At 47.4% G+C, this 27,536-nt stretch overlaps 1 protein-coding gene across 1 annotated transcript in view; it reads left to right on the top strand.

The window, feature by feature from the left end:
* Positions 1-592: 592 nt before the first annotated feature.
* eys (eyes shut homolog) overlaps positions 593-27,536 on the top strand; it is a 190,205-nt gene continuing 163,261 nt past the window's right edge. The window contains 9 exon segments of the mRNA XM_062464477.1: positions 593-1,113; positions 5,784-6,874; positions 7,381-7,497; positions 12,141-12,334; positions 14,254-14,381; positions 16,426-16,540; positions 19,184-19,343; positions 25,155-25,259; positions 26,430-26,569. Coding sequence (XP_062320461.1) covers positions 6,130-6,874; positions 7,381-7,497; positions 12,141-12,334; positions 14,254-14,381; positions 16,426-16,540; positions 19,184-19,343; positions 25,155-25,259; positions 26,430-26,569 — 1,704 coding nt within the window. The 5' untranslated portion in view covers positions 593-1,113; positions 5,784-6,129.

Raw genomic sequence — 27,536 nt, 5'->3', positions numbered from 1 at the left:
CAAACTCAACTTAAACATTGACAAGGGAAATTACAGTAAGAAATATACGTGTTTAAAAACGTGTAGACCAAGGATCTGTCCATGGTCCTGAAACTGCTCATTCAGGTTTACAGACAGATATACCACAGCAACTCTGACTGATTCGAACACTCCAGACCATGGTCCAGAACGTTTTCAGAACTACGACTATGATCTCGGGACCGTATTACTCCTCATCGCCTGCTGCAAGGTAAGGAATGATTGGATTTCACAAACCAACAGAGGTGACCTTTATGCACACTAGAGAGGTCACAACCCCTTCGGTATTGCTGTCAGTCTGGATGTCATATTCTCAAATAAAACTCAAACTGGTTTATATCCAAGCTAGGCACGCCACTCGGTTCACTGAGAATATGAACTAAATATTGTAAACAATACTGTTTTCTATATTGTGTTGATACCACAGTCACATTATAACTCATTGCTGATGGATTCGTAAGATTGGTTGTTTGTTTATTCAATAGTGGGGTTTTTCTTTGTCCTGCTGCTCGCGCATCGGGGCTTGAGCTGTCGCGTCCGGTTGCCGTAGCAACAGCTGGTCTGTACCTGAGGTGGAAACGCTCTCACGTCGGTTGATAAAGCTGTTCTCTAAAGAGTTGAACTCTGACACATTACTTACGCAACTCCACCGGCCCCACTAGAGACGTTTAACTTTTTCAAATAACGGTGAGCATGAATGTTCTTACTAAATGCGCGCGACTATAACGGAGGGGTAATGTAATGGTCTGTTGTTTAGTAGCACCGCGTGGATGTGCCTGCCTGCAACAGATGGTCGTCGTTGTAACGTGGTCAGATTAGCCTCCTCAGATAAACCCTAGAGCCTGCTACTTCCTCAATGGGAGAAAGACGTCAATAAATGTGTGTTCAGTGGCTCGACAACACGTTTGTCTGATCGAAACAATAAAGACTGTATTTGAGTTGACATTTCTACTTGCGGGCCACATCCCTGCTGCCCCCTTGGGTGTCAACGGAGCGACTCCGTGCACTCCATTTGCGTGATACGAATTCGGTGATGGATAGATCCATTTGAGAAGACGACATTGACCACAATTCCACCATCTACAGTATAAATCGGTAAGCCTTTGCACGCGCCCTTATCACTCTAGGAAAACAAATTGGATGCACTGTACGGGAAGTTTCTGGGTGAGCAAGTTGTGGGCTATGTGGATCTTGTTCTGAGATCAAATAAGGTGAGGCCTGTGTCTCAAGCCTACTCCACAGGACATTAACATATACACGAGGCTATATTATTTTAGAACACAAGTGAATAATATAGGTCAAATCCAGAAAGTGAGAAGACTAGGTAGGTGCTCAATGACTAAAAATTACTATGCACATGTTGTAGTTGTTGCGTACATATTACATTCCTATTACTCCCTGTAGGAAACGATGAAATGCAGAATATTACAGATTCTAGTGTGTGTTTGTGTTGTTTATTGTGTGTGTTGAATGTGTTCGTGTGTGTGTGTCTGGAGGGAATATAATGCCGTGTCTGGAGGGAATATAATGCTGTGTCTGGAGGGAATATAATGCTGTGTCTGGAGGGAATATAATGCTGTGTCTGGAGGGAATATAATGCTGTATCTGGAGGGAATATAACGCTGTGTCTGGAGGGAATATAATGCTGTAGACTATAGACTTGATGTCGATAAGGATTGTGGAACCGTTCAGCACAGCCATTCATTGTGTCGTTCATTCTGAATCAGATACGTCAGGATTTTATGGGTGGTCCTAGAAATAATCTGCGAGATTTACTGACATTGGATTAATTGGATTGATCTGGAAATCAATAGTGAAATTAAATAAATGGCTAATAACAGCTTATTCTTCATGTTCCACACTGCTCCATGCTCCAGTCCCTCCTCTACTGCAAGAATCATAAACATTCTTGGCCACAAATCAAGGGACTGCAGCGTTTATTGCTGAAAAGCTCTTTTGCATATGGCCTGTGACTGAAAACCAGTGATCAGACAATCCATTGATGACACAAATAGTGTTCTGATGTCATGAAACAAGGAATAGCTAACTCATGACTCAATCTATATCCGACCTCCTGTTAGTTTGGCATCAATCACCTGAGATTGAATGGAGACTATTTGACTTGCAATACTCATAAGGCTTAAATATTGTAATCATCTGTTTTAACACTAGGCTGGCTGAACGCAATTAGAATCCCATTTAGGAAGTATGTTTGGTTGACTGTCAATTAGTTTGTTTGTGCACATGTGTTTTGTCTACGTTGTGTGTGTGTGTGTATAAAGGGCCCTCAGGGAGTGTATGTGTGAGCGTGTATGCGTGCACTCATCCACGTGTGTGTAAATGTGTCTGTGCTCCTCCTATGCGTGTGTGTGTTCAGGTGTCTGTGTGTGAAGGGGCCCTAGGTTTATCCATAGCCCCCTATTGATCCGCTGCCCTACACATGTGCGTGATTGCCATCCTATTATCCGAGCGCAGCAGTGCTTACCCAGACAGCCCATTAGCAGTGCTTACCCAGACAGCCCATCAGGTAGAGATAGCGCTCTACCTGAGTTCTCATTTGACCAGGGCGCCCGATGGCCTTGGGTTTGTTTGTTATCGGACGCTGTATCTGGATTCTCTTCATAGCAGCACGGTCTGTGGTTAGGTGTGGACATAATCAGTGGGTTAGCGGGCCCCTCCAGGCCGTCTGAGGCAATGGGATGCATCGATTAACGCCTAATGGTAAACGCACTAGAGTACTGGGAAGACATATCGAAGAAGAGGGCCGCGTTGCCTTTCATGGAGATCAGAGACCAGAGTGCACCTCACAGCGATTGTTGTCAGGTTTTTGCACCCGATGTTTTCCGCTTCAGTTGTAAAACGTGCATCAAAGATGCCAACCTGTTTGCTTTGTTTGCGAACAAGGTCATGCTTCTGGATTTGCTTACGTTAGCAAAACACATTGTGCTTTTTCTTTTCACACTGATTTGGCTGTGATAGGTCTAGGCTAATGAGAAGTATTTTCTATTTCTCTTTACGAAATGTCCTTATTAAACTTTCCAGCCCACATCCTAATTATCCAACTGGATGAATACGCAATTAAATATGCTAAAAGGGCACATTCTGTGATAGGCTAGCATGCGAGCTAAACAACCTTGTATCACAATACTGTCTACCCACACTTGCAACGGCTGCTTGCTGCAGTACTAATAACCAGACTATTATTCAACCTATACCTGCTGTTTTCATAGTTCCTGCAACACTCTTGTGATGTTGATGTTCACAATGACACCCACACACAGGGGTTGGGGGCTTGGGTTGGGGCTAGGGGTTGGGGGGTGGGGCTTGGGCTGGGGCTAGGGGTTGGGGCTTGAGCTGGGGCTGGGGGTTGGGGCTAGGGGTTGGGGTTGGGGCTGGGGTTGGGGGCTTGGGCTGGGGGCTTGGGCTGGGGGTTGGGGGTTGGGGCTGGGGGTTGGGGCTAGGGGTTGGGGCTTGGGCTGGGGGTTGGGGTTGGGGCTAGGGGTTGGGGCTGGGGGTTGGGGCTAGGGGTTGGGGCTGGGGGTTGGGGCTTGGGGTTGGGGCTAGGGGTTGGGGTTGGGGCTGGGGGCTTGGGCTGGGGGTTGGGGCTGGGGGTTGGGGCTAGGGGTTGGGGCTTGGGCTGGGGGTTGGGGTTGGGGCTAGGGGTTGGGGCTGGGGGTTGGGGCTGGGGGTTGGGGCTGGGTGTTGGGGCTGGGGTTGGGGCTGGGGCTGGGGGCTTGGGCTGGGGGTTGGGGGTTGGGGCTGGGGGTTGGGGCTAGGGGTTGGGGCTTGGGCTGGGGGTTGGGGCTAGGGGTTGGGGCTGGGGGCTGGGGCTAGGGGTTGGGGGTTGGGGCTTGAGCTGGGGCTGGGGGTTGGGGCTAGGGGTTGGGGTTGGGGCTGGGGCTGGGGGCTTGGGCTGGGGGTTGGGGGTTGGGGCTGGGGGTTGGGGCTGGGGGTTGGGGCTGGGGGTTGGGGCTGGGGGTTGGGGCTATGGGTTGGGGCTTGGGCTGGGGGTTGGGGCTGGGGGTTGGGGCTTGAGCTGGGGGTTGGGGCTAGGGGTTGGGGCTGGGGCTGGGGGCTGGAGGCTGGGGTTGGGGCTAGGGGTTGGGGCTGGGGGCTGGGGGTTGGGGCTGGGTGGCCTCTCCCTGCTTTCATGGCAGAGATGTGGATGTTGGTGGAGCTCAGTGTGGGATCTGCCCGGTTCCTTTTCAGCTGCCGAGTAGGAAAACTGGGTCGGGACGTTGGTCCATTCAGCCCTCTGTGAATGGATGTCCATTCCAATACACAAGGACACAGAACTGAAGTGTCTGGGGTGACAAAATCTACAACGGACATATTTCACATAGGTTGATGTGTGGGCATGTCAGTGGGTGTTGACGTGACTGACTGATGAACTGACCAATTAGCCATTATCATTCTCAACCAATAAGAGCAGTCTGTGGGTGTTGCTCTCCCATACCAAAAGGGATTGATTGAATTCAACACAACTGGTAACCTCTAGTTTATGACTTATGTGACACTTTTCCAGTATCCAATATCCAAATAACAGCAGCTGACCCTAGTTTAGAGAAGTGTAATATCAATGACAGATTAGACTAACTCACTGTTGTGCTGAAAGGCTATGTTGAGAATAATTATAAAAGACTGAAGTGGTTCTAGGCCTCACTGTCGTAGCGACATGACCTTAATGCTGTTTTGATGAGTAATATCATGCCGGAGGAGAGACATTTGGGGAATATAGATCAGAGCTAAAGAAAAAATGTTCAGCTATTAAACAACTGCAATTATTTCACATTTCTATAGAAACCACATGGTTTTGCACAAAAATGGTTCAATGGTTGTTAAGGCAACAAATGAGCAGATTCAGGTTGAATTGGAACCTTTGAAACCTTTCGTATTCTGTTCCCGTGGCGACTATGTCTACCAAAACAGAACCTCTCCAGAGCCTGTCGCACTTGTCGTTTCACACAATGCTCCCGATCACATACTCTTTATTTCTGAGGCCTGGATTGAATCGACTTGTTTCACTGCACTTCTGTTCATTACATATCACCATGAAGTTATTCATATCAGTCATCGTGAGCAGATCAAGGAGAAGGGAACTTAGCTTCTCAGGGACAGCTTCTCCCCTCTTTTATCTGGCGGGCGTGGGTTAGGAGAAGGGCCTGAGGGAGGGAGACAATGCTGTCTGCTGTGACTCATCTCAGACTCTGACACTGAGGGATCCTGCTCTGGCAGGAGAGAGGGAATATTTTATCTGACGCTGTCAGTGCCTCAGTGCGCCCCTGCGAAGTGCAGTGTTGTCTGACTGTGTTGGTGGTCAGGAGCCGAACCCGGAGAACCTCTGGCCCTGCCTGGACGTCGCTGGCAGGACAGCTCAGCTGGTTCCTGACTCTCTCATGACATATTGGGCCTCACGAAACGAAACCGTCTCGGTGCACTATGCTGGTGAATTACAGAACCATTCTTGCTTTCAAAATGGCTGTGATTGTCCCAGAGGCCCATTTGCAGTCACCCCATTGGAGTAAAATAATTGTCTTGTTTTCGAATAGACATGCTGTATGTGGCTCAGACTGTACCTGGCATGAACCTCATGTTGGTTCATACATTCATATATTCCCTGAAAATATAATTTGACTGTTTTAGCCCGTTATTTGGCCTCAATGTGTACTCAGTCAATGATGGAGCTGGCTCTTTAAATCCAGGATGCATGTGAAGATAATGTCTCACTTTGTTCACCTTGTCTCTTTCCTTTTCTCTATTTGTAGGAGGCAAACATCCCACATCACAAAGCCTGCGTCTAGACAGCTGTAAGGAGCAATAACAAGGCAAAGGGTACCCCGGCCGTCCGACGCTTCGCACGACAACTCCCCTTGCTACCCAGCTTCCGGCCTTTAGACCTCAATCACAGTCCCTGGACCAACCAGAGGGCCGCACACGACCATCAAGCTTCCTTCCCTTCCGTCCCAGCTACCCCTCAGACGACCTCCCCCTCTCTCCCATGACACGGCGACCCTCCGCTTAGATAAACAATCCGAGGCCCGTTTACAAATAGTATAGCTCAAATCCCCTCAACCGGTGTGTGTTCCGAATGAGCACATTGTTGACACGACCATGAAGTGCGTATCGCTCCTCATCGTGGCAGGGCTCGTCAGCCATCTTGCTAACTCGGCCCACAGCCAGGCGGTCTGCAGCCCCCCAGGCCCTCTGGACTGGCATCCCCAGCCGCGGACAGTCCAGGTCAAGTGGGCTCTCACCGAGAGCCTGTGCTTGGACCAGGCCCAGTGTTGGGCTGTCCAGGACCAGCAGGCCTCCAGGACGCCGGCTGATGGCTTCCCCCAGCTGTGCCCTCTGGAGCTGCAGCGTGGAGACACACTGCTGGTGGCCACCGACGCGACCCTGGAGGCGTACGGATTCGGCCTCCTCAACGTGTCCGAGGACGACTTCCGGAGATGCTCGAGTCCGTCGAAAGGTGGAGCTTTGTTTACCGACAACCTGACTGGGAGGAAGCGGGTCGAGCCGCGGTGGCTTGTCCCCGGCATTCATTATTTCATGGCTGTGCACGAGGGGAACCCAGAGCTGTGCAAGCTGGGGCTGCGGCTCAACGTGACGGTGAAGGAGAACCTGTGTCAGAGCTCCCCCCTGGTGAGGCTGTGCTCGGGGAGCGGCGCGTGTCGGACAGGCCCGGGGGAGGACGCCTACCGCTGTCGATGCCACCTGAATCACACGGGGACGTTCTGCGAGAAGTTCGACGCCTGTTTGAACACCCCGTGTGTCAACAAGGGGGTGTGTTTGAGCCACGCTTCCACAGATCCAGGCCACCAAGCATATATCTGTTTGTGTCCTCCAAACTTTACAGGTAAGGACAAAACAAACAGCTTTTTGTTTATCCCTGCCTCTGCTTTTGCATTAAAATATATTTTCTATTCTTCCTTTTTAAACATTCAGGCCTGCTACATTCAATATTTGTGCACATTACACCCCATCAATTACCATGTATGGAAGACGAAAATTGGTGTCATTAAGCTAAAGCTGGCATGACAGACTCCTCATATCAAGATAAGACCACCCCAGTGCTTGCAGATACTTGCTTGTTATTTATTTATCGTAATTACAATTTCTCATCTTGCTTAGTGTAATCGTTATTACACAACAGATATCCCCAAGGGCTGTTAGCAAGCAACATACTTCAGGATCCTGGTTTGGAGCTATAATCACAGTAATTATATCTCAAACACCTGAGTGCATCCTTAATGCCACCCTGCCTCAGCGCAGTGGCCCTGTTGCGGTCTGCCTGTGCTTACAGATGCGAGTGTTGCATTGCAGCTAGATTTGTCCCTCACTGTAGACTGTATGTTCCCGCAGGTGTTAACTGTTCTGAAGTAATTGGCCAGGAGACCTGCAACAGGGTTTGTCAAAATGGAACCTGCCTCAATGTGTCCTCCAATACCTTCAGATGTTCATGCAACACTGGGTACTCTGGTAAGTACTGTGCCTCCCGGCATGGGGACAAAATCATGTATATATGTATATCCTTTGTAGGTTACTCATTGGCCCCGCAAAAAAAGGCAATTATTACAGCTAGCCGCTCTGCAAGAATCATTCAAATACGGTACCTGTAGGCTATGTTGAAAGTTCAAACAAGCTAGCATGTTGTTGGATTGCTCGTGCTAAAAAGCCTGCCCTGTAATCTTCCCACCAGCACCGTGTTTCAGTAGCCACTCGCTCACCTGCTGTGTGTGCAAATGAACGTGGGCTGTAACTTGTTACCATCAAATTCTGCCAGCTCCATAGTTTTCATCAGACGACCCTCCCTGCAGTTTAACGTTTTCCGAGTAGATAGTCCCCTTACATGCGAGTAAAGCTAAAGTACCTACACAACCTCACCTGCATAGACATCTCTGGGAGCGAAGGGATTGAATTTCGCGACGGCATTATTAGCGCTTTATTGCACCTGCTTCTAGATGTGCAGTGACCGAAGCAGGTTGCGTGGAGTGTTGCTGCTCCCTGATTGAGAGTGCAGCAGCCTGGGTGGGGCAGTGCGGCCTTGTAAGGCTGTGAGGGGGCCGCGAGGGGGCATGCTCCTTTATAAGTAGTGGCTGCGGTACCCTTTAGCTGGATAATGAGTCTCATTTGCTCCGGTAAAAAGTACAGTTAGGTTAATGGGTGTCACAAACAGATGGGTTAGTTGTACAGAGTACGGACTGCCCTGGATAGCGGTGTCTGGGAGCTGCGATCATGATGGACCTGCTGCTGTGAAAACTCCAGGTGGCCTTCGGTCTTGATTCATTGTTTTGTTTTCGGTTGCCATTTGTCCAAGCTAGCCGTGTTGAAATGTCGGAGCTTTTCTTGCACATCCCTGCCTAGACCTTCCACTGATTGTCTGCCTGCCTCCCACTCAAGGTTAGCGACTCTCAGTCTCCAAGACATCCTTTCCTCAGCACTGTGGGCCAATTAGAAAAAAATGAGTGATTTTCTATTGTTGGAAATAACATGCCTCGGAAATAGATTCTTTTTATTTTCTTCAAAATGTCAAATGAAAGGAGATTGTTTTTTGTTCAAATGTTGGTACAGTAGATATCTGCTCTCGTCCACAGTCGAGTGGGAATCTCTGATCAGTCAGGAAACTTATACCGATGCCATAAATAACGATAATGTGTTTAACATGCAGACACATTTATCCAAAGCGACGCACGTGGGATTCGAACCTGCAGACTCTTCCTGTGCAGTGAGCTGCTCTGCCGCTAGGTGTTTTCAAGCGTCCGCGCTGTTCCCAGTCACCTGGTAGGATGCCTCCAGAAATCACCATTTTAATGCGACCATATTCATTTCATTGTGTTAAAGCGGTCAAGCGTTTAACTATTGAATCATCTTGTCAGATCAGATTTCAGATAAGGAAGGGTGCAAGAAAAGAGGCATGTTTAGAGCTAGCAAACATTGGATTGACAGTTGCCACTGGGTGGTTAGTTGGTTATCGCGCTCGCTTAATTGTCTGCTCTCGTCCTGATCAGAGATTAGAACAGTATCTAAGAAAGGAAGAAAAGAGATGTAATAACGATATGTGTTCAGACTACGAAGACTTGTCCTGCTGGTTCCTTCTCTCTCTTAGTTTGTTTCTTCCCTCCCTGCGTCCTCCCCGCGTTCTCTTCTTACCTTACTTCCTCTTTCCTTCCTTCCTTCCTTTGTCCCTCCCTCCCTCCCTCCCTCCCTCCCTCTCCTGGTTCCTGGGAGTCCTTCCTGGTTGGTGAGGCTGTGCAGGTTCCTCCAGCTCAGGTTCCTCCAGCTCAGCAGCACTTCTGTCTCCTCATTAATCACAGTGAAGTTAGGAGCCGCCGTGCCACCAGCTGACCTCGCGGGCCCAGCCTCTGCAAGCAGAATAATGAGCCCAACTCACGGGACTTTTCAAATGAGATTTTCCCTTTGATTCAGCTCTCCCGTGCACTGCCTCTGGGGTATTTATTGCAAAGGTATTATCGCCTTTATAGGGCACAGCCCTTCTGGGACAACATGTTAATTGTTTTGTAATTCACTTTCCCCTTTGTGCTAATGGTGAATTTCTTTTAGTTTGGAAATGGTTTGCTGCAACGCTGGCTTCTCTGAAGCTTGCAATGACCCAAGCTTTTTCCACCTCATGTCACATAACTAAACCTGTACATGATATACTATCCCTACACTATACCTGCATTACACCAAAACCAGTACTATACCTATACTAAAGCTATGCCTACACTAAATACAGTGTTTGCTATCTGTCCTGTCCCAGGTTCCCATCATGGTGACACCCAGGCAGGATGCTCTTCCTCTGTCACTCCCCAGACGTTCACACGGGCACCTGAGAAGGTGCAACCGCTAACTTCTCCAGAAACAGACCGCTCCCAAACGGTTGTCCATTCCAAAAACCATCAAAGTCTCGAACAAAATCGAAGCGATCCATTGCATTGCAGTTAACCTAACTGAATATTGCTGCTGCGTCTGCAGAAGACAAATAATGAAGTTAGCCTGGATGCATTTTGGCTTGAATGACACTGTTATTCACAGGAGAGAAGTTGTGTTCCACCTGTGTCATATTCCAGAGGTAACACAATACTGGAGGTTGTTGTTGTTGGAATATATTAATAGTATTCAGTTGCTTGAGGAACGTAGTCCACTGCGGATCGCTCAAGTGAATTAATACAGAGGGCCAGGATTCCTTAGTTTTGCTTTGAGGCTTTAGTTGGCAACAAACTATGCAAACCACATTTTCTGTGGCAAATGCAAACAGCAGCAAGCCCAGAAGGTGTACACTGGAAGACTGATCTCCATGGGGACCTACTGAAAGGCTGGTGGAGTCAGGGGAGCAGGGGAGGCTGGGGAGAGGGGAGGCTGGGGAGAGGGGAGGCTGGGGAGAGGGGAGGGTGGGGAGAGGGGAGGGTGGGGCGAGGGGAGGGGAGGGAGAGGGGAGGGTGAAGAGAGGGGAGGGTGAGGCGAGGGAGGGTGAGGAGAGGGTGGGGTGGGGAGGAGTGGGGAGATTGGAGGCTGGGGAGAGCCTGTATCAGGGGGATTAGCATACAGAAAAATATTGTAAGAAAGAGTCACTAGAAAGATAAATGAGTTAGCACCTGCCGAAGAACACAAAAATGAAAAGTCTCGCCGGGGAATAAAATCAAATTCTATTCACCTTGAACCCAGCAGTAGTTGTATTATTCAGTCTAATTTCATCCGCAGTGAAAACCAACGTCATCATGGATTTTGACATTTGCACTTGGTCTTGTGCCCGGTGCTGGTACTTTACATCTCAGTCGTGCTGTTCTTCAAGTCGCAATGGCTCTGTTTGCCACATTTCCAAAAAGTAAGTTTCAAAACTTACTCAGGGGCACCGTACTGTCTGCCTGGCTCCTAACACACCAAACTATGCCAGCGCCATCTAAACTTACACTCCCCCCAATCTGGGACATGAGGCACAGAGGTGCGGTGTTCTGCACCAGGGGGCAGCGCATTTTGATGCGACTCAGTCAGATGTTCCTTGTCTCCATTACGCTGTTAGGAGTCCTGTTTGATATAGGAGATGATCTGGCAGTCTGACACTATTTCTTAATCTTTGACTGAATAATGTATTAAGTAACTTGTTGTGTTTGTTCTGTGTCTCCCTTGGTAGACAGGAAGCTATGATAAATGGACCAAATAGAAGAATTGTGATAGTTTATCAGCCTTAAATCTAAATATAGGGGGAGATATGTGGCTTTGATATGGACGTGCTGCATTTGACAGACACCTTAACACAATAGTTAATCATTCATACCCAGAGAGACCTTCACTGATGATAATCACTGTTCCCTGTTTCGTTTGATATCACCATGGCGTTCCGACCGAGGCGATGACAGAAATGGTCCAGGCACTCTGAGAATACCCCACAAGTGTGATTGGAAGGACTCACATGCTCGTGCTCGACGTCTCCCGCTCTACGGCTGCATCATTAGCAAGCCAATAAGACATAGGCAAGCCTAGAAACGGGAGAATGCTCAGGAGAGACGGTGTCTGTGTGTTTGTGTTATCTGTGTGTGTGTGTGTGTGTGTGTGTGTGTTTGCGCTCCTGTGGTGCGTTCTTGAAATATTTCTGCACAGCCTTTTGTTATTTGTACATGAAAGAAGGAACAATTCCTGAACGGCGTGTTGTGTGAGGTGTGAGTAGTGGTGATAGGGAGCTGTGTTGCTGATTGAAGAACAGGTGAAAGACTCCTGTGGAGATCTGATTTCAAAGGATATAACAAGAAATTATGAAAATATCTTATCGGTAATAAACGGAATTAACCTGTCAAAATACTAAGGATGCCCTGGGTGAATATAGAAGCTGTTCTTGGAAATTGTATTTCATCCTTTTTTGTGGTTCTTTGTAATAAAAATTAAAGTGTTTATGCATGAGTCATAAACACACACTACAAGGACAACAGTGTGAATTACATTTCTGTGGTTGGACAAAAGATTATGAAGATGATTCACCCAGACATCTCAAATAACTTCTCGGTGTCTCAGTTCATCAAGCTGCTGTATGAAGACAGCCTGTGAGCTGGAATGTTCCGCAGTAAGATGTGCCATCGTTAAGGATGCGGCTCGGCAACAAACCCTTCCTCCTCGTGTCCCCCCTGCAGGTCCCCCTTGTGAGAAGATGCGGGGGTGCGACCCAGACCCGTGCAGGAACGGAGGCCGATGCACAGAGAGCGCCGGAGGGTTTTCCTGTGTCTGTCCAGAGAGCTTCACGGGCCTGGACTGTGACACCCCGTTCCACGACCCCTGCGTGACCTACGGATGTCCGTCCGAGAGGACCTGCTCGACAGGGGAGCATGTGAGGACTTCAGCCTCCTCGTTATTATCCCTCGAAGGGGGGCGAGGAGATTAATAGGAAATGTCACTTGTAAATTAATATGCTTGTCTCTGAAGCAGATCAAGTGGTGTCATTTTGAAGGTTGCAACAACAATTAATATATCTGCCTGAAAGGGGTGTGTGTGGAGCCTGCAAGGTGTTTGTTAGCCATTTTGATTGGACTTGACCCGAATGAACAAATGCATATTTAGTTACCGTTGGAGATGAAAAGGCCTGATTTCAGAAGTAAGGTTTTAGTTCATGCCTTTCACCAGAAACGGTGTAGCAATTCATTTGTATTTTTTTTATAGAATGTCTCTGTGCCAAGAGCTTCTCTATTATGGAAAATGGGTTACAGGATATAAAACAGCTCCAGTAACATGCTACAGTAACATGCTACTGTAACATTCAACAGTAACATGCTACAGTATAACAGCTACAGTAACATGCTACAGTATAACATAACATGCTACAGAAACATGTTACAGTAACATGCTACAGTAACATGCTACAGTATAACAGCTCCAGTAACATGCTACAGTAACATGCTACAGTATAACATAACATGCTACAGTAACATGCTCCAGTAACATGCTCCAGTAACATGCTGCAGTAACATTCTACAGTAACATGCTCCAGTAACATGCTACAGTAACATGCTACAGTAAAAACAGCCCCAGTAACATGCTACAGTAACATGCTACAGTAACATGCTCCAGTAACATGCTACAGTAACATGCTGCAGTAACATTCTACAGTAACATGCTCCAGTAACATGCTACAGTATAACAGCTCCAGTAACATGCTACAGTAACATGCTACAGTATAACAGCTCCAGTAACATACTACAGTAACATGCTACAGTAACATGCTACAGTAAAACAGCTCCAGTAACATGCTACAGTAAAATATCTCCAGTAACATGCTACAGTAAAACAGCTCGAGTAACATGCTACAGTAAAACAGCTCCAGTAACATGCTACAGTATAACAGCTCGAGTAACATGCTACAGTAAAATAGCTCCAGTAACATGCTACAGTAAAACAGCTCGAGTAACATGCTACAGTAAAACAGCTCCAGTAACATGCTACAGTAAAACAGCTACAGTAACATGCTACAGTAACATGCTACAGTAAAACAGCTCCATTAACATGCTACAGTAAAACAGCTACAGTAACATGCTACAGTAAAACAGCTACAGTAACATGCTGCAGTAACATGCTACATTAAAACAGCTCCAGTAACATGCTACAGTAAAACAGCTCCAGTAACATGCTACAGTAACATGCTACATTAAAACAGCTACAGTAACATGCTACAGTAACATGCTACAGTCAAATGGCTACAGTAAAACATGCTACAGTAAAACAGCTCCAGTAACTTGCTACAGTAAAACAGCTCAAGTAACATGCCACAGTAAAAAAGGTGTCACATTGGATTTTTCCCGAACTGCGCGTTATGGAAGCTTTAGCTACCCCCACCTGGGAGCAGGCTGTGCCACATGCTTTATAGCACGCATACATCAAACTGCTCTGCTTCACATCGATCCCAGTGTGAACCGTGCCTTCACTGGACTCATCAGTATGAAAATGAACTCATCGTTCATGTCCAGAGTGGATCTGATCCTCGGGACTCCTCAACCCTCCGTGTGCCCTGAGGAGGAGCCCTGCCAGTCTTGTCTGGGAGGGTTAGGGTTACACTTGCTGTCATCCTCAACAACAGTAACGAACTGGGAGGGGGAAGGAATCCAGAGGCAGCCTGTGTTCAGTGTTCTCAGGGCTGTCTGAAACGTCCTGGGCTAAATGTGTCCCTCTGAGACAGAATCCAACCCTGCGTGCGTGTGTGTCACGCCCGTTTGCAACCGCTGACGCCGGGTGCGTTTGTTTTGACTCTGGATGCAGGGCCCGGGCTGTGTGTGCCCAGACGGGCCGTCCGGGGCGCAGTGCAGGAGGCAGAGTGGCCCGTGCAGCCTGTCTCCTTGTCTCAACAACGGCAGCTGTGTCGCCCTGGGAGACGATTACGCCTGCAGGTGAGACCCCCCATCCCACACACACACGCACATTCACACACTCACAGACACACACACATTCACACACTCACAGACACACACACATTCACACACGCACCCACACACACAGATGCCCCCCTGTGCAGCTGGGCCAGATCTGTCTACATGATGATAGGGAGGAGAAGTGTCTCCTTTGATAGTGGACTGAAATGAAATACTGTTGTCACACTGTAATTTCTTGGAGTGGAAAAAGGCTGGTATTTTCGGTCCCGAACCATCATTCTGGACTCCCCCTGAATGAATGCGATATTGGTTCAACTTGTTGTCGTTCATTTTTCAGATGAGCTGAAAGGTTTGTTAACAGTGTGCTGGGCAGGGTTTTCTCTAATGAATGTGTTTTCCAGTCAGGTATTGGTTGTGTGTGTGTGTGCTGTAGCTAATGCTTCAGGAGGAAAACCACAGGTCAGTGACTGCTTGGTTGAATACATCTCAGCCAACTGAGGGCAAAAATAACCATGCAGTTAATAAGTCGTTTAATAATGGCGGTCAGAATGAGCCTTTATCTAGCTGTGCATGGATGGCAAACACACACAGACCATGAGTCACTGTGGCGTAGTGACATCACTCCTCACTGACATCACTTCCCACTGACATCACTCCTCACTGACATCACTTCCCACTGACATCACTCCTCACTGACATCACTTCCCACTGACATCACTCCTCACTGACATCACTTCCCACTGACATCACTCCTCACTGACATCACTTCCCACTGACATCACTCCTCACTGACATCATTTCTCACTGACATCACTCCTCACTGACATCACTCCTCACTGACATCACTCCTCACTGACATCATTTCTCACTGACATCACTCCTCACTGACATCACTCCTCACTGACATCACTTCTCACTGACATCACTTCCCACTGACATCACTCCTCACTGACATCACTTCCCACTGACATCACTCCTCACTGACATCACTTCCCACTGACATCACTCCTCACTGACATCACTTCCCACTGACATCACTCCTCACTGACATCATTTCTCACTGACATCACTCCTCACTGACATCACTCCTCACTGACATCACTCCTCACTGACATCATTTCTCACTGACATCACTCCTCACTGACATCACTCCTCACTGACATCATTTCTCACTGACATCACTTCCCACTGACATCACTCCTCACTGACATCACTTCCCACTGACATCACTCCTCACTGACATCATTTCTCACTGACATCACTCCTCACTGACATCACTCCTCACTGACATCATCCTCACTGACAACACTTCTCAGTGACATCACTTCTCAGTGACATCACTCTCTCATAGTCCATGAGGAGAACCAGGCTGTCTTTCAGTCACTGAAAGAGAATTCCTATAAACATTTAGCGAGGTACAGTTGGGTACAGCATGTTGCGCTGTACCCAACTAATATATATATATATACATTTCTTTTTTTGCTGCAACCCCAGAGCCAGTGAGTTGTGAAAAGGCCTCTAGCATAGAAAACAGCATAGACAGCCCCCGGGCTGTGTCTCAGACAGCAGACATCCCCCTCCCCCCCAGCCCACTGGTGGAGACACAGCTGCAGCTTGTCAGCTGATTGGGGAACTCAGGGAGAGCAGGCAGGGTTCCCACACACCAGGCGCTGGACCAGGCAGCAGGGAGGTAGCATGTGCTAGCGTGTTCTGAGGGGCGGGACAGAACCGGCCGGATGGACGGTAAATGCCTCCCAGAATCCCCTTGGGAGAGGAAGAATTACAGTTAGAGTCTTGACACTTTTGTAATCACCTGTTTTTGTCATTTCAGTGGTTTAATCCACTTGCCGTGCCCATAGCCCATAGCCCTGTCCGGCTCACCAATGTTACACTCGGTGGTCGCCACAATGAATATGAATATATATGTATATTATCCATGTCTATTTCCTCCTAGTGCAAACATGTATCACGAAAGCCCCTCTGTCCGTCCCACAGGACGATGGGGTGCTGTGAGCTGTGACTGTGTTGAAGGTGAATTGATGATGACGTGTTCTTCCTGCAGATGTCTTCCGGGGTTTTCCGGGACGAGCTGTGAGAGTGTAATTGACTTCTGCAGCCTGCTCAGTATCAACTGTCTGCACGAAGGAGTGTGTCTCAGTGTAATTGGCGGGTATAATGTAAGTAATTTAATCTGTACGATCTAATGAAATACTCAAACAGCAGCACACACACACACTCACTGAGGCCCACCACCTAAACAGGAAGTGTGTGTGTGTGTGTTGGTTACATCGTTAACAAGAAGGATGGACACTGAATGGGACATGAGGAGATTGTTGGGTCGGTAATGGACACGTGGCTGAGCCTGACAGTCACATCTTAAGGAGGCTTTAGAAACCCTTGTCTTGTCCAAGTATTTGTTTTGTATGATTTTACTGACAAAAGCCACAGGATGAATGTTATTTCACAGTTATGAGACAGTTTTCCCTGTCTTTAATAACAAGATATATCTTGAAATGTCTGTCTGATAAAGCAGCACAGTGCTAGGGACAGCTGATAGGTCCATCAGGTTATTTATTTCACATTTACACCGAATCTGATTCTCATCTGGCATATCTATATTCCAGAACATGATTTATGGGCAGATGTGCAGCGTTTAGATTTTACTTCTCAATTTCAATATCATTTCGCTGTCAGTTATTGTCATTTGAACGTTGTGACTGATGTGTCCAGGAGTCTGACTTATTGGATTGTTCAGAAGAACAGTGCGAATCATCTTCACATGCAGGAGTAGCTGGAGCCTGTTATACTGATTAAAACTAGAGCCCGACAGATAAAGGATTTTTAAGGCCGATACCGTTACAAATATTTAATGATTTAAAAATCTGATATTCCGATATCGGACGATATAAAAAAATATTTTAAAAATCCAGAAACGCGTAACAAAACAAACTGATTTCCCTAACTGTAGTTATTTGTAGTTTACATTGTCACTTTTAGCAGAAGTTCTTATCCAGAGCGACTAAGTACACAGACATTCCCCGAGGCAAGTAGGGTTAAGTGCCTTCCCAAGGACACAACGTCATTTTACATGGCCGGGAATCGAACCAGCAACCTTCTGATTAATAGCCCGATTCCCTAACTGCTCAGCCATCTGACTCCTGTTATTATTTCCTCACTAAAATAATATGTTAATGCAGTTTCTGATAAATACAATTTATAAAAATACAAACTTAAGATATGAAACTTAAAGTCCTTTGAACAAAAACACAATATAAACGATGATATCCTTTTATTTGGACCCTATCCAGTTTCTGCCTAAATAGTGTAGCAGGTTAAGGGGTGTGTTGTTTCCACAACACCAAGCTTAATAAAACCTCGGCACACACAGTCCAATTTCCCTTCACAAGTGTCTTTAATTCATCACGTACACCAACGTTTCTGGTCATATACATCCTTTTATAGGCAACCACCCAATCAATTAATCTGTCAATGAGACACAGCCTGTCTCGTTGAAGCAGGAAGTCCCTACATGGCTCGGGGGTGAATCCAACGAGCTGCCAGATACCTTCCCTCAATCACCACTCCCCTCACCTCTCCCTGCCGTCTGCCACAATCGGTACATCCATACAGTACAGAAAAGCTCAGGAGGAAAGCAGAGGTAATTAGTTGAAGTTTCATCTTGTTTGGAAAAAAATATAAACAATTAAAGCTAGAAAGTGATTGAAATTGTGCAATGGAAGACAGCGACAATTGGACTTGATTTATGGGTAAATGTAAAACAACAGATGTTAGCAGTCACATGGATTACACTGCAGAACCTGTTGTTTCTAACCAGGGTTTGAAAGTAGATTCCTGCTCTGCTGTTGTTGTCAGCTGTTAGACAGGCACACGGAGACATCCTTGAGTAGCACTGCCATTTGTTTGCAATGACAACCATTACAATTGAAACCGCGGAAATAGACTTCCGGATGTAAAACATCCACAAGCTCTGAAAAGTGGATTAATCCAATTTATTCGCCCTTTAATCAGACTACCAGTGTGTGGTAACACTGGCCAGACAGACAGGTATAGCTGTGGAGTTTCCCTCCCTCCCTCCCTCCCTCCCTCCCTCCCTCCCTCCATAACGGTCCCTGTGCAGCACCTGAGGTTGGGCTCTAATGCATGCCCTCCAGCTCCTAATGATTCACCATCAGTCTTGGTCTGGTGATTTACATCATTCAAACGGTTCCTGGGCCCAAATGGTGAAAGGTGGAGGCCCTGTGTGTGTGGGGGGGTTTGTCTCCAATCAGTGTCAGACCTAATCAAAACATTGACACTATCCAGGGCAAATTAGCCGTGGCCCTTGCAATTTCTGGATATACTGCCTCCGCATACACACACACACACACAGAATGAGAGACCTTTGTCAGGTCAATTTGGGGTGTCCGTTTAATGCACTGTGCCCTCAAGTCGCCCTGAAGTGAAGCTTGTGTTTTGCGATGCGAAAGCGCCAGTTTGAGTGGGTGGATTCGTGACACAAGTTTGATGCTAGGGTTACAAAGGAAAAACATCTGGCAGAGCCCAATAAGACTGACATGTTTTACGTTTGGACTAGCCTATACATAACGTTGGTGGATACAGTACAAACTGAATTACATATACTTCGGAACACTTTTACTCTAGGTCCATTCATATACATTACATCTGCAGACTGTATTGCCTCAAGTATGAGTGCAAAGGATGCGATGCTCGTAAAAGACTGCGTTTTCCGAGGGCTAAATTCCTTGTATGAGTAAACAGGACCTCTGCTAAGTTTTTAAGCCTGTTCCTCCTGTCCCCAGTGCCTCTGCTCTCCCGGGTGGACCGGAGAGTTCTGCCAGTATGTGGACGACGCCTGTCGGATCTTCCCTGACCGCTGTCTGCACGGTGCCGCCTGCCTCACCACCAGCCAACCGGACGCTGCGCCGCAATACAGGTGCATCTGTCGCCATGGCTACACAGGTGAGTCCCGGCACAGACTTCCTGGTGGTGATGGACTCCAACCAGTCAACACATTGCTGGGTTTAAAGGCGTCTGCTAAATGGGGGGGTCAGATGGCTGAGCGGTTAGGGAATCGGGCTATTAATCAGAAGGTTGGCGGTTTGATTCCTGGCCATGTCAAAATGACATTGTGTCCTTGGGCAAGGTACTTCAACCCTACTTGCCTCTGGGGGAATGTCCCTGTACTTACTGTAAGTCGCTCTGGATAAGAGCGTCTGCTAAATGACTAAATGTAAATGATTCAGGTGTTGATGTGTGTTGAGAGTAGGAAATGTCACTTTATTAGGGTGCTTATGTTTGGGTGTTGTATTCTAGCTGCAACATAAGAGAAAAATGGCTTTCTACAGCAGCTGACATGCATAAAACCAGCAAGATCTGGCTTTCCCTGACAGCAAACCATTAACCGTTAAATTTGTACAAATACCAGAATATGCGCTGTTAAGCTCTGATTGAGCCTGGTGGTTTACAGTTATGTTCATGTTCCATCAGGCTTACGGTAGTCACTCACTCATTTCCAATTTTCCAACGAAGTTTTGTAAAAAAAGAAAATAAATCAATTAACTGTAGATTGCAGCATGATCCTTCAAATTTGTGAAGCTAAACGTTGATAGTTTGTAGGGGGCTCTGGCTTCTCTTGGATGCAGCTTTTAGATCTGCAGTCTGTCTGCCACACGCGTCCTGCAGTCTCTCCCCCTGTGAGGCCATCTGCTGAGCCTGCTAACCACCAGCCTGAGTCTTCAGCCCTGAGTCTTCAGCCCTGAGTCTTCAGCCCTGAGTCTTCAGCCCTGAGTCTTCAGCCCTGAGTCTTCAGCCCTGAGTCTTCAGCCCTGAGTCTTCAGCCCTGAGTCTTCAGCCCTGAGTCTTCAGCCCTGAGTCTTCAGCCCTGAGTCTTCCAAACTGAATAACGTTGCCCTCAGGCCTTCCATTCCTGTAACTCTCTCTGCATGCCGCGTCTCCAAGTGGATTATTCTCTCATTTGTTTCATCTTGTCTAAAAAGTGTGGCAGATGGACACCAGGAAACTCACCAGGAAACTCAGCACTGTATCGGTGGATGTGGGAAAGGGTTTGTCGGGGCAGTGTGCTGTCTAGGTTTGCTTTGTGTCTACTGAGGTAGAATGTGGAAAGCACTAGCGGTCTGAGGAAATGGAAAGAACCAGAATTAATTTTGTGTTTTTATCGATACTACACCGCTGACGATGCTCTTGATGTAGTTTAAGTTGTCCAACCAGGATGAGGAGTAATTTTCTGTTGTCAAAGCATTTTTCACAAAAAGGCTGTTTGTTTTTGCCTTTGTTCTGAAGTAACTCTAGAAAATAAAGCCAATGTATGTTTAAACATGAAGTAGGGAAAATGTAAAAGTATAAAAACAAATAGTGAGATTTGATGGTTGTATTTTCTCTAGTGCTGGCAGCTTAAAGCATAGCCTGGTTGCCTACCTCCTGACACACTCACCTGTCACTCCGATAAGCTCCTACATAGCATTACATGAGCTAGGGCTTTTTATGCTGTGCGAGGCTCAAATCTGTTGCCACTTCAGTGATGGAAAATTGTCTCTCAAGACATGTCAGCCCTTATTGACTGATGGAATTCATCATTTTCTGGCATCTTGGGACTTTTTTCGCTTTGGAAATTATGAAGCTTGCTCCACCAGAGAGGGCCCTTTTTAATTTCAGGGCTCAATCTGTAAGTCCACCGGGAGGCCTTCAGATATCATACCTGCGTGCAGGCAGGGCTGCATCACCGCCCCCCTCCCCCCACCCTCTCTTCATCTGGAGGAAAACGGAGGCCTATTACCACCCACAGCTGTTTGGGCCTAGCAGATTTAATTGTTCTCTTCTCTTTGCTCAGTGAGAAGGCGCCGACAAAGAAACCCTATTGAAATATCAAGTAGCAGACGGTCATCTGCCAGTCAAGTGACATGCTTAATGTATTCCACTAGTTCAGGCGGTTGTCCGAGATAAGGCGGAGGTGTGTGTGTCTCTGGCTAGGCCGTACTGGGAGGTCGTTGAACAACACAGCAACTTAAGGAGTTACGACTCCTCCTGGTAGACCGACCTGCTGCTCTGTATGCTCAGTCAGTCTGTGTATTCTGCTGCTAGACTGACCTGCCGCTCTGTATGCTCAGTCAGTCTGTGTATTCTGCTGCTAGACTGACCTGCTGCTCTGTATGCTCAGTCAGTCTGTGTATTCTGCTGCTAGACTGACCTGCCGCTCTGTATGCTCAGTCAGTCTGGGTATTCTGCTGCTAGACCGACCTGCCGCTCTGTATGCTCAGTCAGTCTGGGTATTCTGCTGCTAGACTGACCTGCCGCTCTGTATACTCAGTCAGTCTGTGTATTCTGCTGCTAGACTGACCTGCCGCTCTGTATGCTCAGTCAGTCTGTGTATTCTGCTGCTAGACTGACCTGCTGCTCTGTATGCTCAGTCAGTCTGTGTATTCTGCTGCTAGACTGACCTGCCGCTCTGTATGCTCAGTCAGTCTGTGTATTCTGCTGCTAGACCGACCTGCTGCTCTGTATGCTCAGTCAGTCTGTGTATTCTGCTGCTAGACCGACCTGCTGCTCTGTATGCTCAGTCAGTATGTGTATTCTGCTGCTAGACTGACCTGCCGCTCTGTATGCTCAGTCAGTCTGGGTATTCTGCTGCTAGACCGACCTGCCGCTCTGTATGCTCAGTCAGTCTGGGTATTCTGCTGCTAGACCGACCTGCTGCTCTGTATGCTCAGTCAGTCTGTGTATTCTGCTGCTAGACTGACCTGCTGCTCTGTATACTCAGTCTGTATACTCAGTGTATTCTGACTGTCAGTTCTGACTGTTTTAGTGTCGGTTCTGAATGTTTCCTTGTGTGTGTCTGTTCTGACTGTTTTAGTGTCTGTTCTGACTGTTTTAGTGTCGGTTCTGAATGTTTCCTTGTGTGTGTGTCGGTCCTGACTGTTTCCTTGTGTGTGTCTGTTCTGACTGTTTCCTTGTGTGTCGGTCCTGACTGTTTCCTGGTGTGTGTCTGTTCTGACTGTTTCCTGGTGTGTGTCGGTCCTGACTGTTTCCTTGTGTGTGTCTGTTCTGACTGTTTCCTCTCCCACCGTCCACATCCTTCCTAAAGACGGATCATGTCCCAGACACCATCTTCAAAGCTAACATGTAAAGACGTGCTCTCACAGCAGAGAGAGCACGCCATAAAGGTCAAACGGCCATATTAAACTGCCCTTGTCACAGTCCCTCAACCCACGCGTGCACCAGCGGGAGCAGAGATGGGATGGTTTGCAGCACAGTCCAGCGGTTTTATAGAGCTGGGTGTTAATGCTAGCGGTTAGGGTTGTAAACCAAGAGCCCTGGCTGCTGTTGGGACAGAGATTACACTGGGATAGTCTGGGGGAGGAGACAGTCTCATTTACAGATTGGTCGACTGCAGGATTAGAGGGCGTAGTTGTAGACATGGAACGTGTTGGGTGGAGAGCAGGGCCTCTTTCAGGGCAGACGCTGAGCTCATCTAGAACGTGTTGGGTGGAGAGCAGGGCCTCTTTCAGGGCAGACGCTGAGCTCATCTAGAAGCTGCTCTCTTTAAACCGACTCCACAAGTTTGGTTCATCATTAAGTCATCTTTTTTTGCGAAGGTTTTCATAGTTTGATGCCCTGGCTTGGACAGTGCCCAAGCACTGCGGCTAGGAGCCCATTACTGTTTGGCTCAGGACAACGCAGGCATTGATGAGCTGGTTGTATGTGTGATATTGGAGCATTAAAACCAGCTCCCCAACATGTATCTAAGACCCGGGGACTTCTTCACAGACTTCTCACAACCTGCTATACATGTAGCTGTTAAGGAAACATTGACTTGACATGTCCTCTCTGGGCACTTTTCTCAGTCCATTATTGCATTATTCATTCAGTTTGCCAGTGTAGATACACAGTGATCCTGTGTTAATTGGTTTTCATTTCATAATTCATATGAGACACAGTCAATCTGGGAACAATGATCTTGACTTGCAAATGAATGAAACATCAAGGAGAAGCACATTCAGTTGTACATGATAACATGCATCGCCCATTAATGATTGGTGCATTGCTGTTGCCACAGATACAGAAAAATGTATAATCTATAAAGGGTTGTTGTTTACACACAGTTTGCTAACCTCACTGTGGCAAATTAAAGTGATAAATAAAGTAAACTACTTGTACTGTAGATAAATCGTATTATGATTATAATGTACCCATGGATTACACTTTCACAAGTACATATTGAATCACACTTGTTTTAAATGATCCATTTGATACATGCATATGATTGATAGAAGTGGCCGATCAGAGAGACAAGCAGGCAGGCAGGCATTTCTCTGTTTTATATTTAGCACCACTCCCACCACCCAGGGCCCTACCCTGTCTTTCCCAGCTTAGTGTCTTGACCTTTTCCATATTTCCTGAAGCCCCCATCTTTTAACTCCAAACTCTCCTTACCTCATTCAACCTCACAGCATCCCAACTCTCGGCATCTCCACTCCGAAATAACAGTTTTCGATGTTTTTATTTTATATCTGCCCTTTATCCACCCCTTCTCGATTTGGTGTGCCGTCTCAGTCCCCTGGTGGGTTTTCATGTTCAGATATCCACAGGCAGGGATGTTCTGACGGATGGATTCCGACAGCAATATCAGGTGTTGTCTCCGTTTGTACAAGAGGGCTTTGGTCTGTGTTCGGATTTTCAACAAGTTTCCTTTTGAAAACGCTATTCGTTTTATTGTCCAGCCAACGGAGAATGAGACAATCCAGGTTTTATATAACTGTGCCTGAAATGTTCTTCCTCCACTCTCAATTCGTCTTCTCCAGCAAACCAAATATTTCAGCCGCCTGTGTCCTGGCCATGTTTCATCCCCCATGTTGCTCGCGGCTCTCTTGAAAAAGGGCCTGTGATTGTGGAGCGCCGACGCCGCGCTGACAACACCACTTCTGTAATTAATTTCCCTGACTGTCATTTTTGCTCGTCCTCGTCCCTCCATTGCTCAGTGGGATGAATTTGTACAATTTGCAGCTGCACAACATGGCATATTTCTGGATGGAACGACCTGCTGCAGATGCCGTGCCGGGGTATTAATCATGCTGGTTCTGCTGCAGAAGACTCTGAGCTTTGCCACTGTCAGAAAGGACCCGTTTGGTCCGTCTAATGTTATTGATGACCGTTCGTTTTAGATGAATAACCCCGGTCTTGGCGCTCCACAGTAATGCCTTGCATAGGAGGAACCCAAATCATCGGGTCCCCAAGCCATCAACGTGTACAAATGACAAATCCACGATGCAGATTTAGCAGGGCCGTGTTGGGCGTGTTGGGTGTTGGATTTCAGTGTCAGGTCCACTATGTTGTCTCGGGCCTCAGCAGGACAAAGCAATGCTCAACGAAACACCTGGGACATTATTATTGGAGCTGGATCCGGGTAAAGAGAATTTTCTTTATTGGCTGCTACAAGTGTGGTAGGAGAAAACGAGGTACTACCACCCAGAAGACCTGCCTATCCTTATTATCCTCCACATCAGTGGTTCTCAACCCCTGGTCCTCGGGACCCACTGTCCTGCATGTTTTAAATGTTTCCCTGCTCCAGCACACACCTGTTTCTAATGAAGGGGTCGTTATCAAGCGCAGCAGAAGCCTGATAACGAACAGGAGTGTTGGAGCAGGGAAACACCTAGGACATGCAGGACAGTGGGTCCCGAGGAAACCAGGGTCGAGAAGCGCAGCTCCACGTTACGCCGGAGTGCCTAACACGAGGCTTTTGTTTGATCGTTCCAGGGCGGCACTGTGAGAACGACGTGGACGAGTGTGAGTCCAGCCCCTGCCAGCACAACGGCACCTGCACCCACGGCCTGGGCTCCTACACCTGCAGGTGTCCACCAGGTACGGCTGCGTCTGCCTCGCTCTCTCACACAGCCCCTGCGTGTGCGTGTGCGTGTGTGTGTGTGTGTGTGTGTGTGTGTGTTTGTGCGTCTCCGTGCTCCAAACAAGCCAGTGACTGACAGCTAAGCAAATCACCCAGCTCATCGCCAGAGCTCATTAGTGCGGGGGAATTGTGTCAATATTGTGTTATGAAATACTCTCCCCTTTCATGGGCATTCTCCTCCTGGATTAATGTGATTTTTCAGTAATTGTTTGTTCGTCTCTGCCGGCTGAGGCTGCATTTCCCATTCAGTGATGCGGGTTGAGGGGCTGCCCAGGAGAGCGGCGCTGGGCCCAGCCTCGCTGGGCTGGCACGCCCGGCCTCGCTGCTCAGCCAGCTGCTGTTTCTCCATTCGCACGCACACACACACACACACACACAGACGTATACACGTACGCACTCGCACCGTACGCACGTTCACCCATGCACAACAAACCCATGGTAAACACATTGAAGTGCGCACACACACACACACACAATCATATCAGTGACTGAAAATATGCACATATATAATTTTGGGGGGTTACAATCAGTGAGTAGTGTATAGTTTATATTATGTAGTTGAACCATTTGGGACTGTTCTGTCACATCAGATTAAGAATAATTGGGGTTGTATTCAAAATTCCCCAAACAGTTACAAAATGAAAACCTTCATATTGAATTTTTTGTGAGTTTTTTTTGACATCTCATTTAGAGGTTTAATTTGCTACAGTGGATTTGATCCTAACCTCGTGATGCAGCCAATAATGTTAAAAACAATATCTGGAAGAATATTTTATTTCAGCCCTGCAACCTATTTCACATCCAACAGGGTGACTGCAGTGACAGAGAATTCTGCCTGGGGTTTAATTAAAATAAGCTTTTAGCGCAACTATGTACCTTCGAGAACTGTTTGACAGTTACTACACTGTAACTGTCAAAGCAAAGAGCGGTGAAAATCAAGAACTATAATTCCTATAATCCAATGTTTGATTAGTACAAACTACGACCAATCGGCCCGACACAGAACACAGGATCATGAAGATCCGGCCTGTGTTAGAACCACCAGCTCTGAGGGTGTGTCACCCTAGTTCTCCAGAGCGCAGGGTGTGTGTAACCTGGGGGGTCCACCCCTGCTGCTCTCTCTCCAGGGTTCCTGGGGACCAGCTGTGAGGTGGATGTAGACGCCTGTCTGCTCCCCAACGCCTCCTGCCCTGCTGACACCCGGTGTCTGGACCTGCCTGACGGACTCAAACACACCTGCCGACGGCCCTGCCCCCCTAACATACAGGTTGGTACAAGCAGGCTACCGCTAGTCCTGTTCTCCTAGAGCTTGTTGAGTGGAGGGATTGTGTGGAGCTCAGCGGTAGAGAGTCGCATTGGGTGAAAGCGGTTTTTAGCAGGTCAAGTATAGGTGAACGTACTGGGGTGTACTAGAAGCCTCTCAATAGAGGACCTGTAGAAGCAAACACAGCTGTTCTGCACTAACATTACTCTCACCAGGAATCAGCTTAGAAGCATATTCAGTTATATTAGCTCTCTCTCGCGCGCTCTCTCTCGCTCTCTCTGTTTCTCTCTAGGCTAGTAATATGGTTTAGCCCGTTTTAAATAATTAGCACATGAGCCATTATCAGATAATTGTGGAAATCCCTGCTCTCCTCCACCTGCCTCTCTTAACAGTACCGGAGAGAGAGTTCTCCTCGTTGATCTGGAGCTGATGCTTCTCTCTGATAATACGCCACCTTCCCGATACCCGTGTTGCATTCTGGGAATATCTCAGTTAGGCTCTCAGACAGTTTGAAGTGATACTGCTGTGATGTGAATACTGTGCTGATAACCAAGTCAAGGTCACTGTGATGTGAATACTGTGCTGATAAGCAAGTCAAGGTCACTGTGATGTGAATACTGTGCTGATAACCAAGTCAAGGTCACTGTGATGTGAATACTGTGCTGATAACCAAGTCAATGTCGCTGTGATGTGAATACTGTGCTGATAACCAAGTCAAGGTCGCTGTGATGTGAATACTGTGCTGATAACCAAGTCAAGGTCACTGTGATGTGAATACTGTGCTGATAAGCAAGTCAAGGTCACTGTGATGTGAATACTGTGCTGATAACCAAGTCAAGGTCACTGTGATGTGAATACTGTGCTGATAAGCAAGTCAAGGTCACTGTGATGTGAATACTGTGCTGATAACCAAGTCAAGGTCACTGTGATGTGAATACTGTGCTGATAAGCAAGTCAAGGTCACTGTGAT

Source organism: Osmerus eperlanus, chromosome 6 (assembly GCF_963692335.1).
Source record: "Osmerus eperlanus chromosome 6, fOsmEpe2.1, whole genome shotgun sequence".
In the NCBI taxonomy this organism is placed as follows: Eukaryota; Metazoa; Chordata; class Actinopteri; order Osmeriformes; family Osmeridae; genus Osmerus; species Osmerus eperlanus.
Note: the sequence above shows the minus strand (reverse complement) of the source record. Positions and strands in the feature narration are given on the sequence as shown.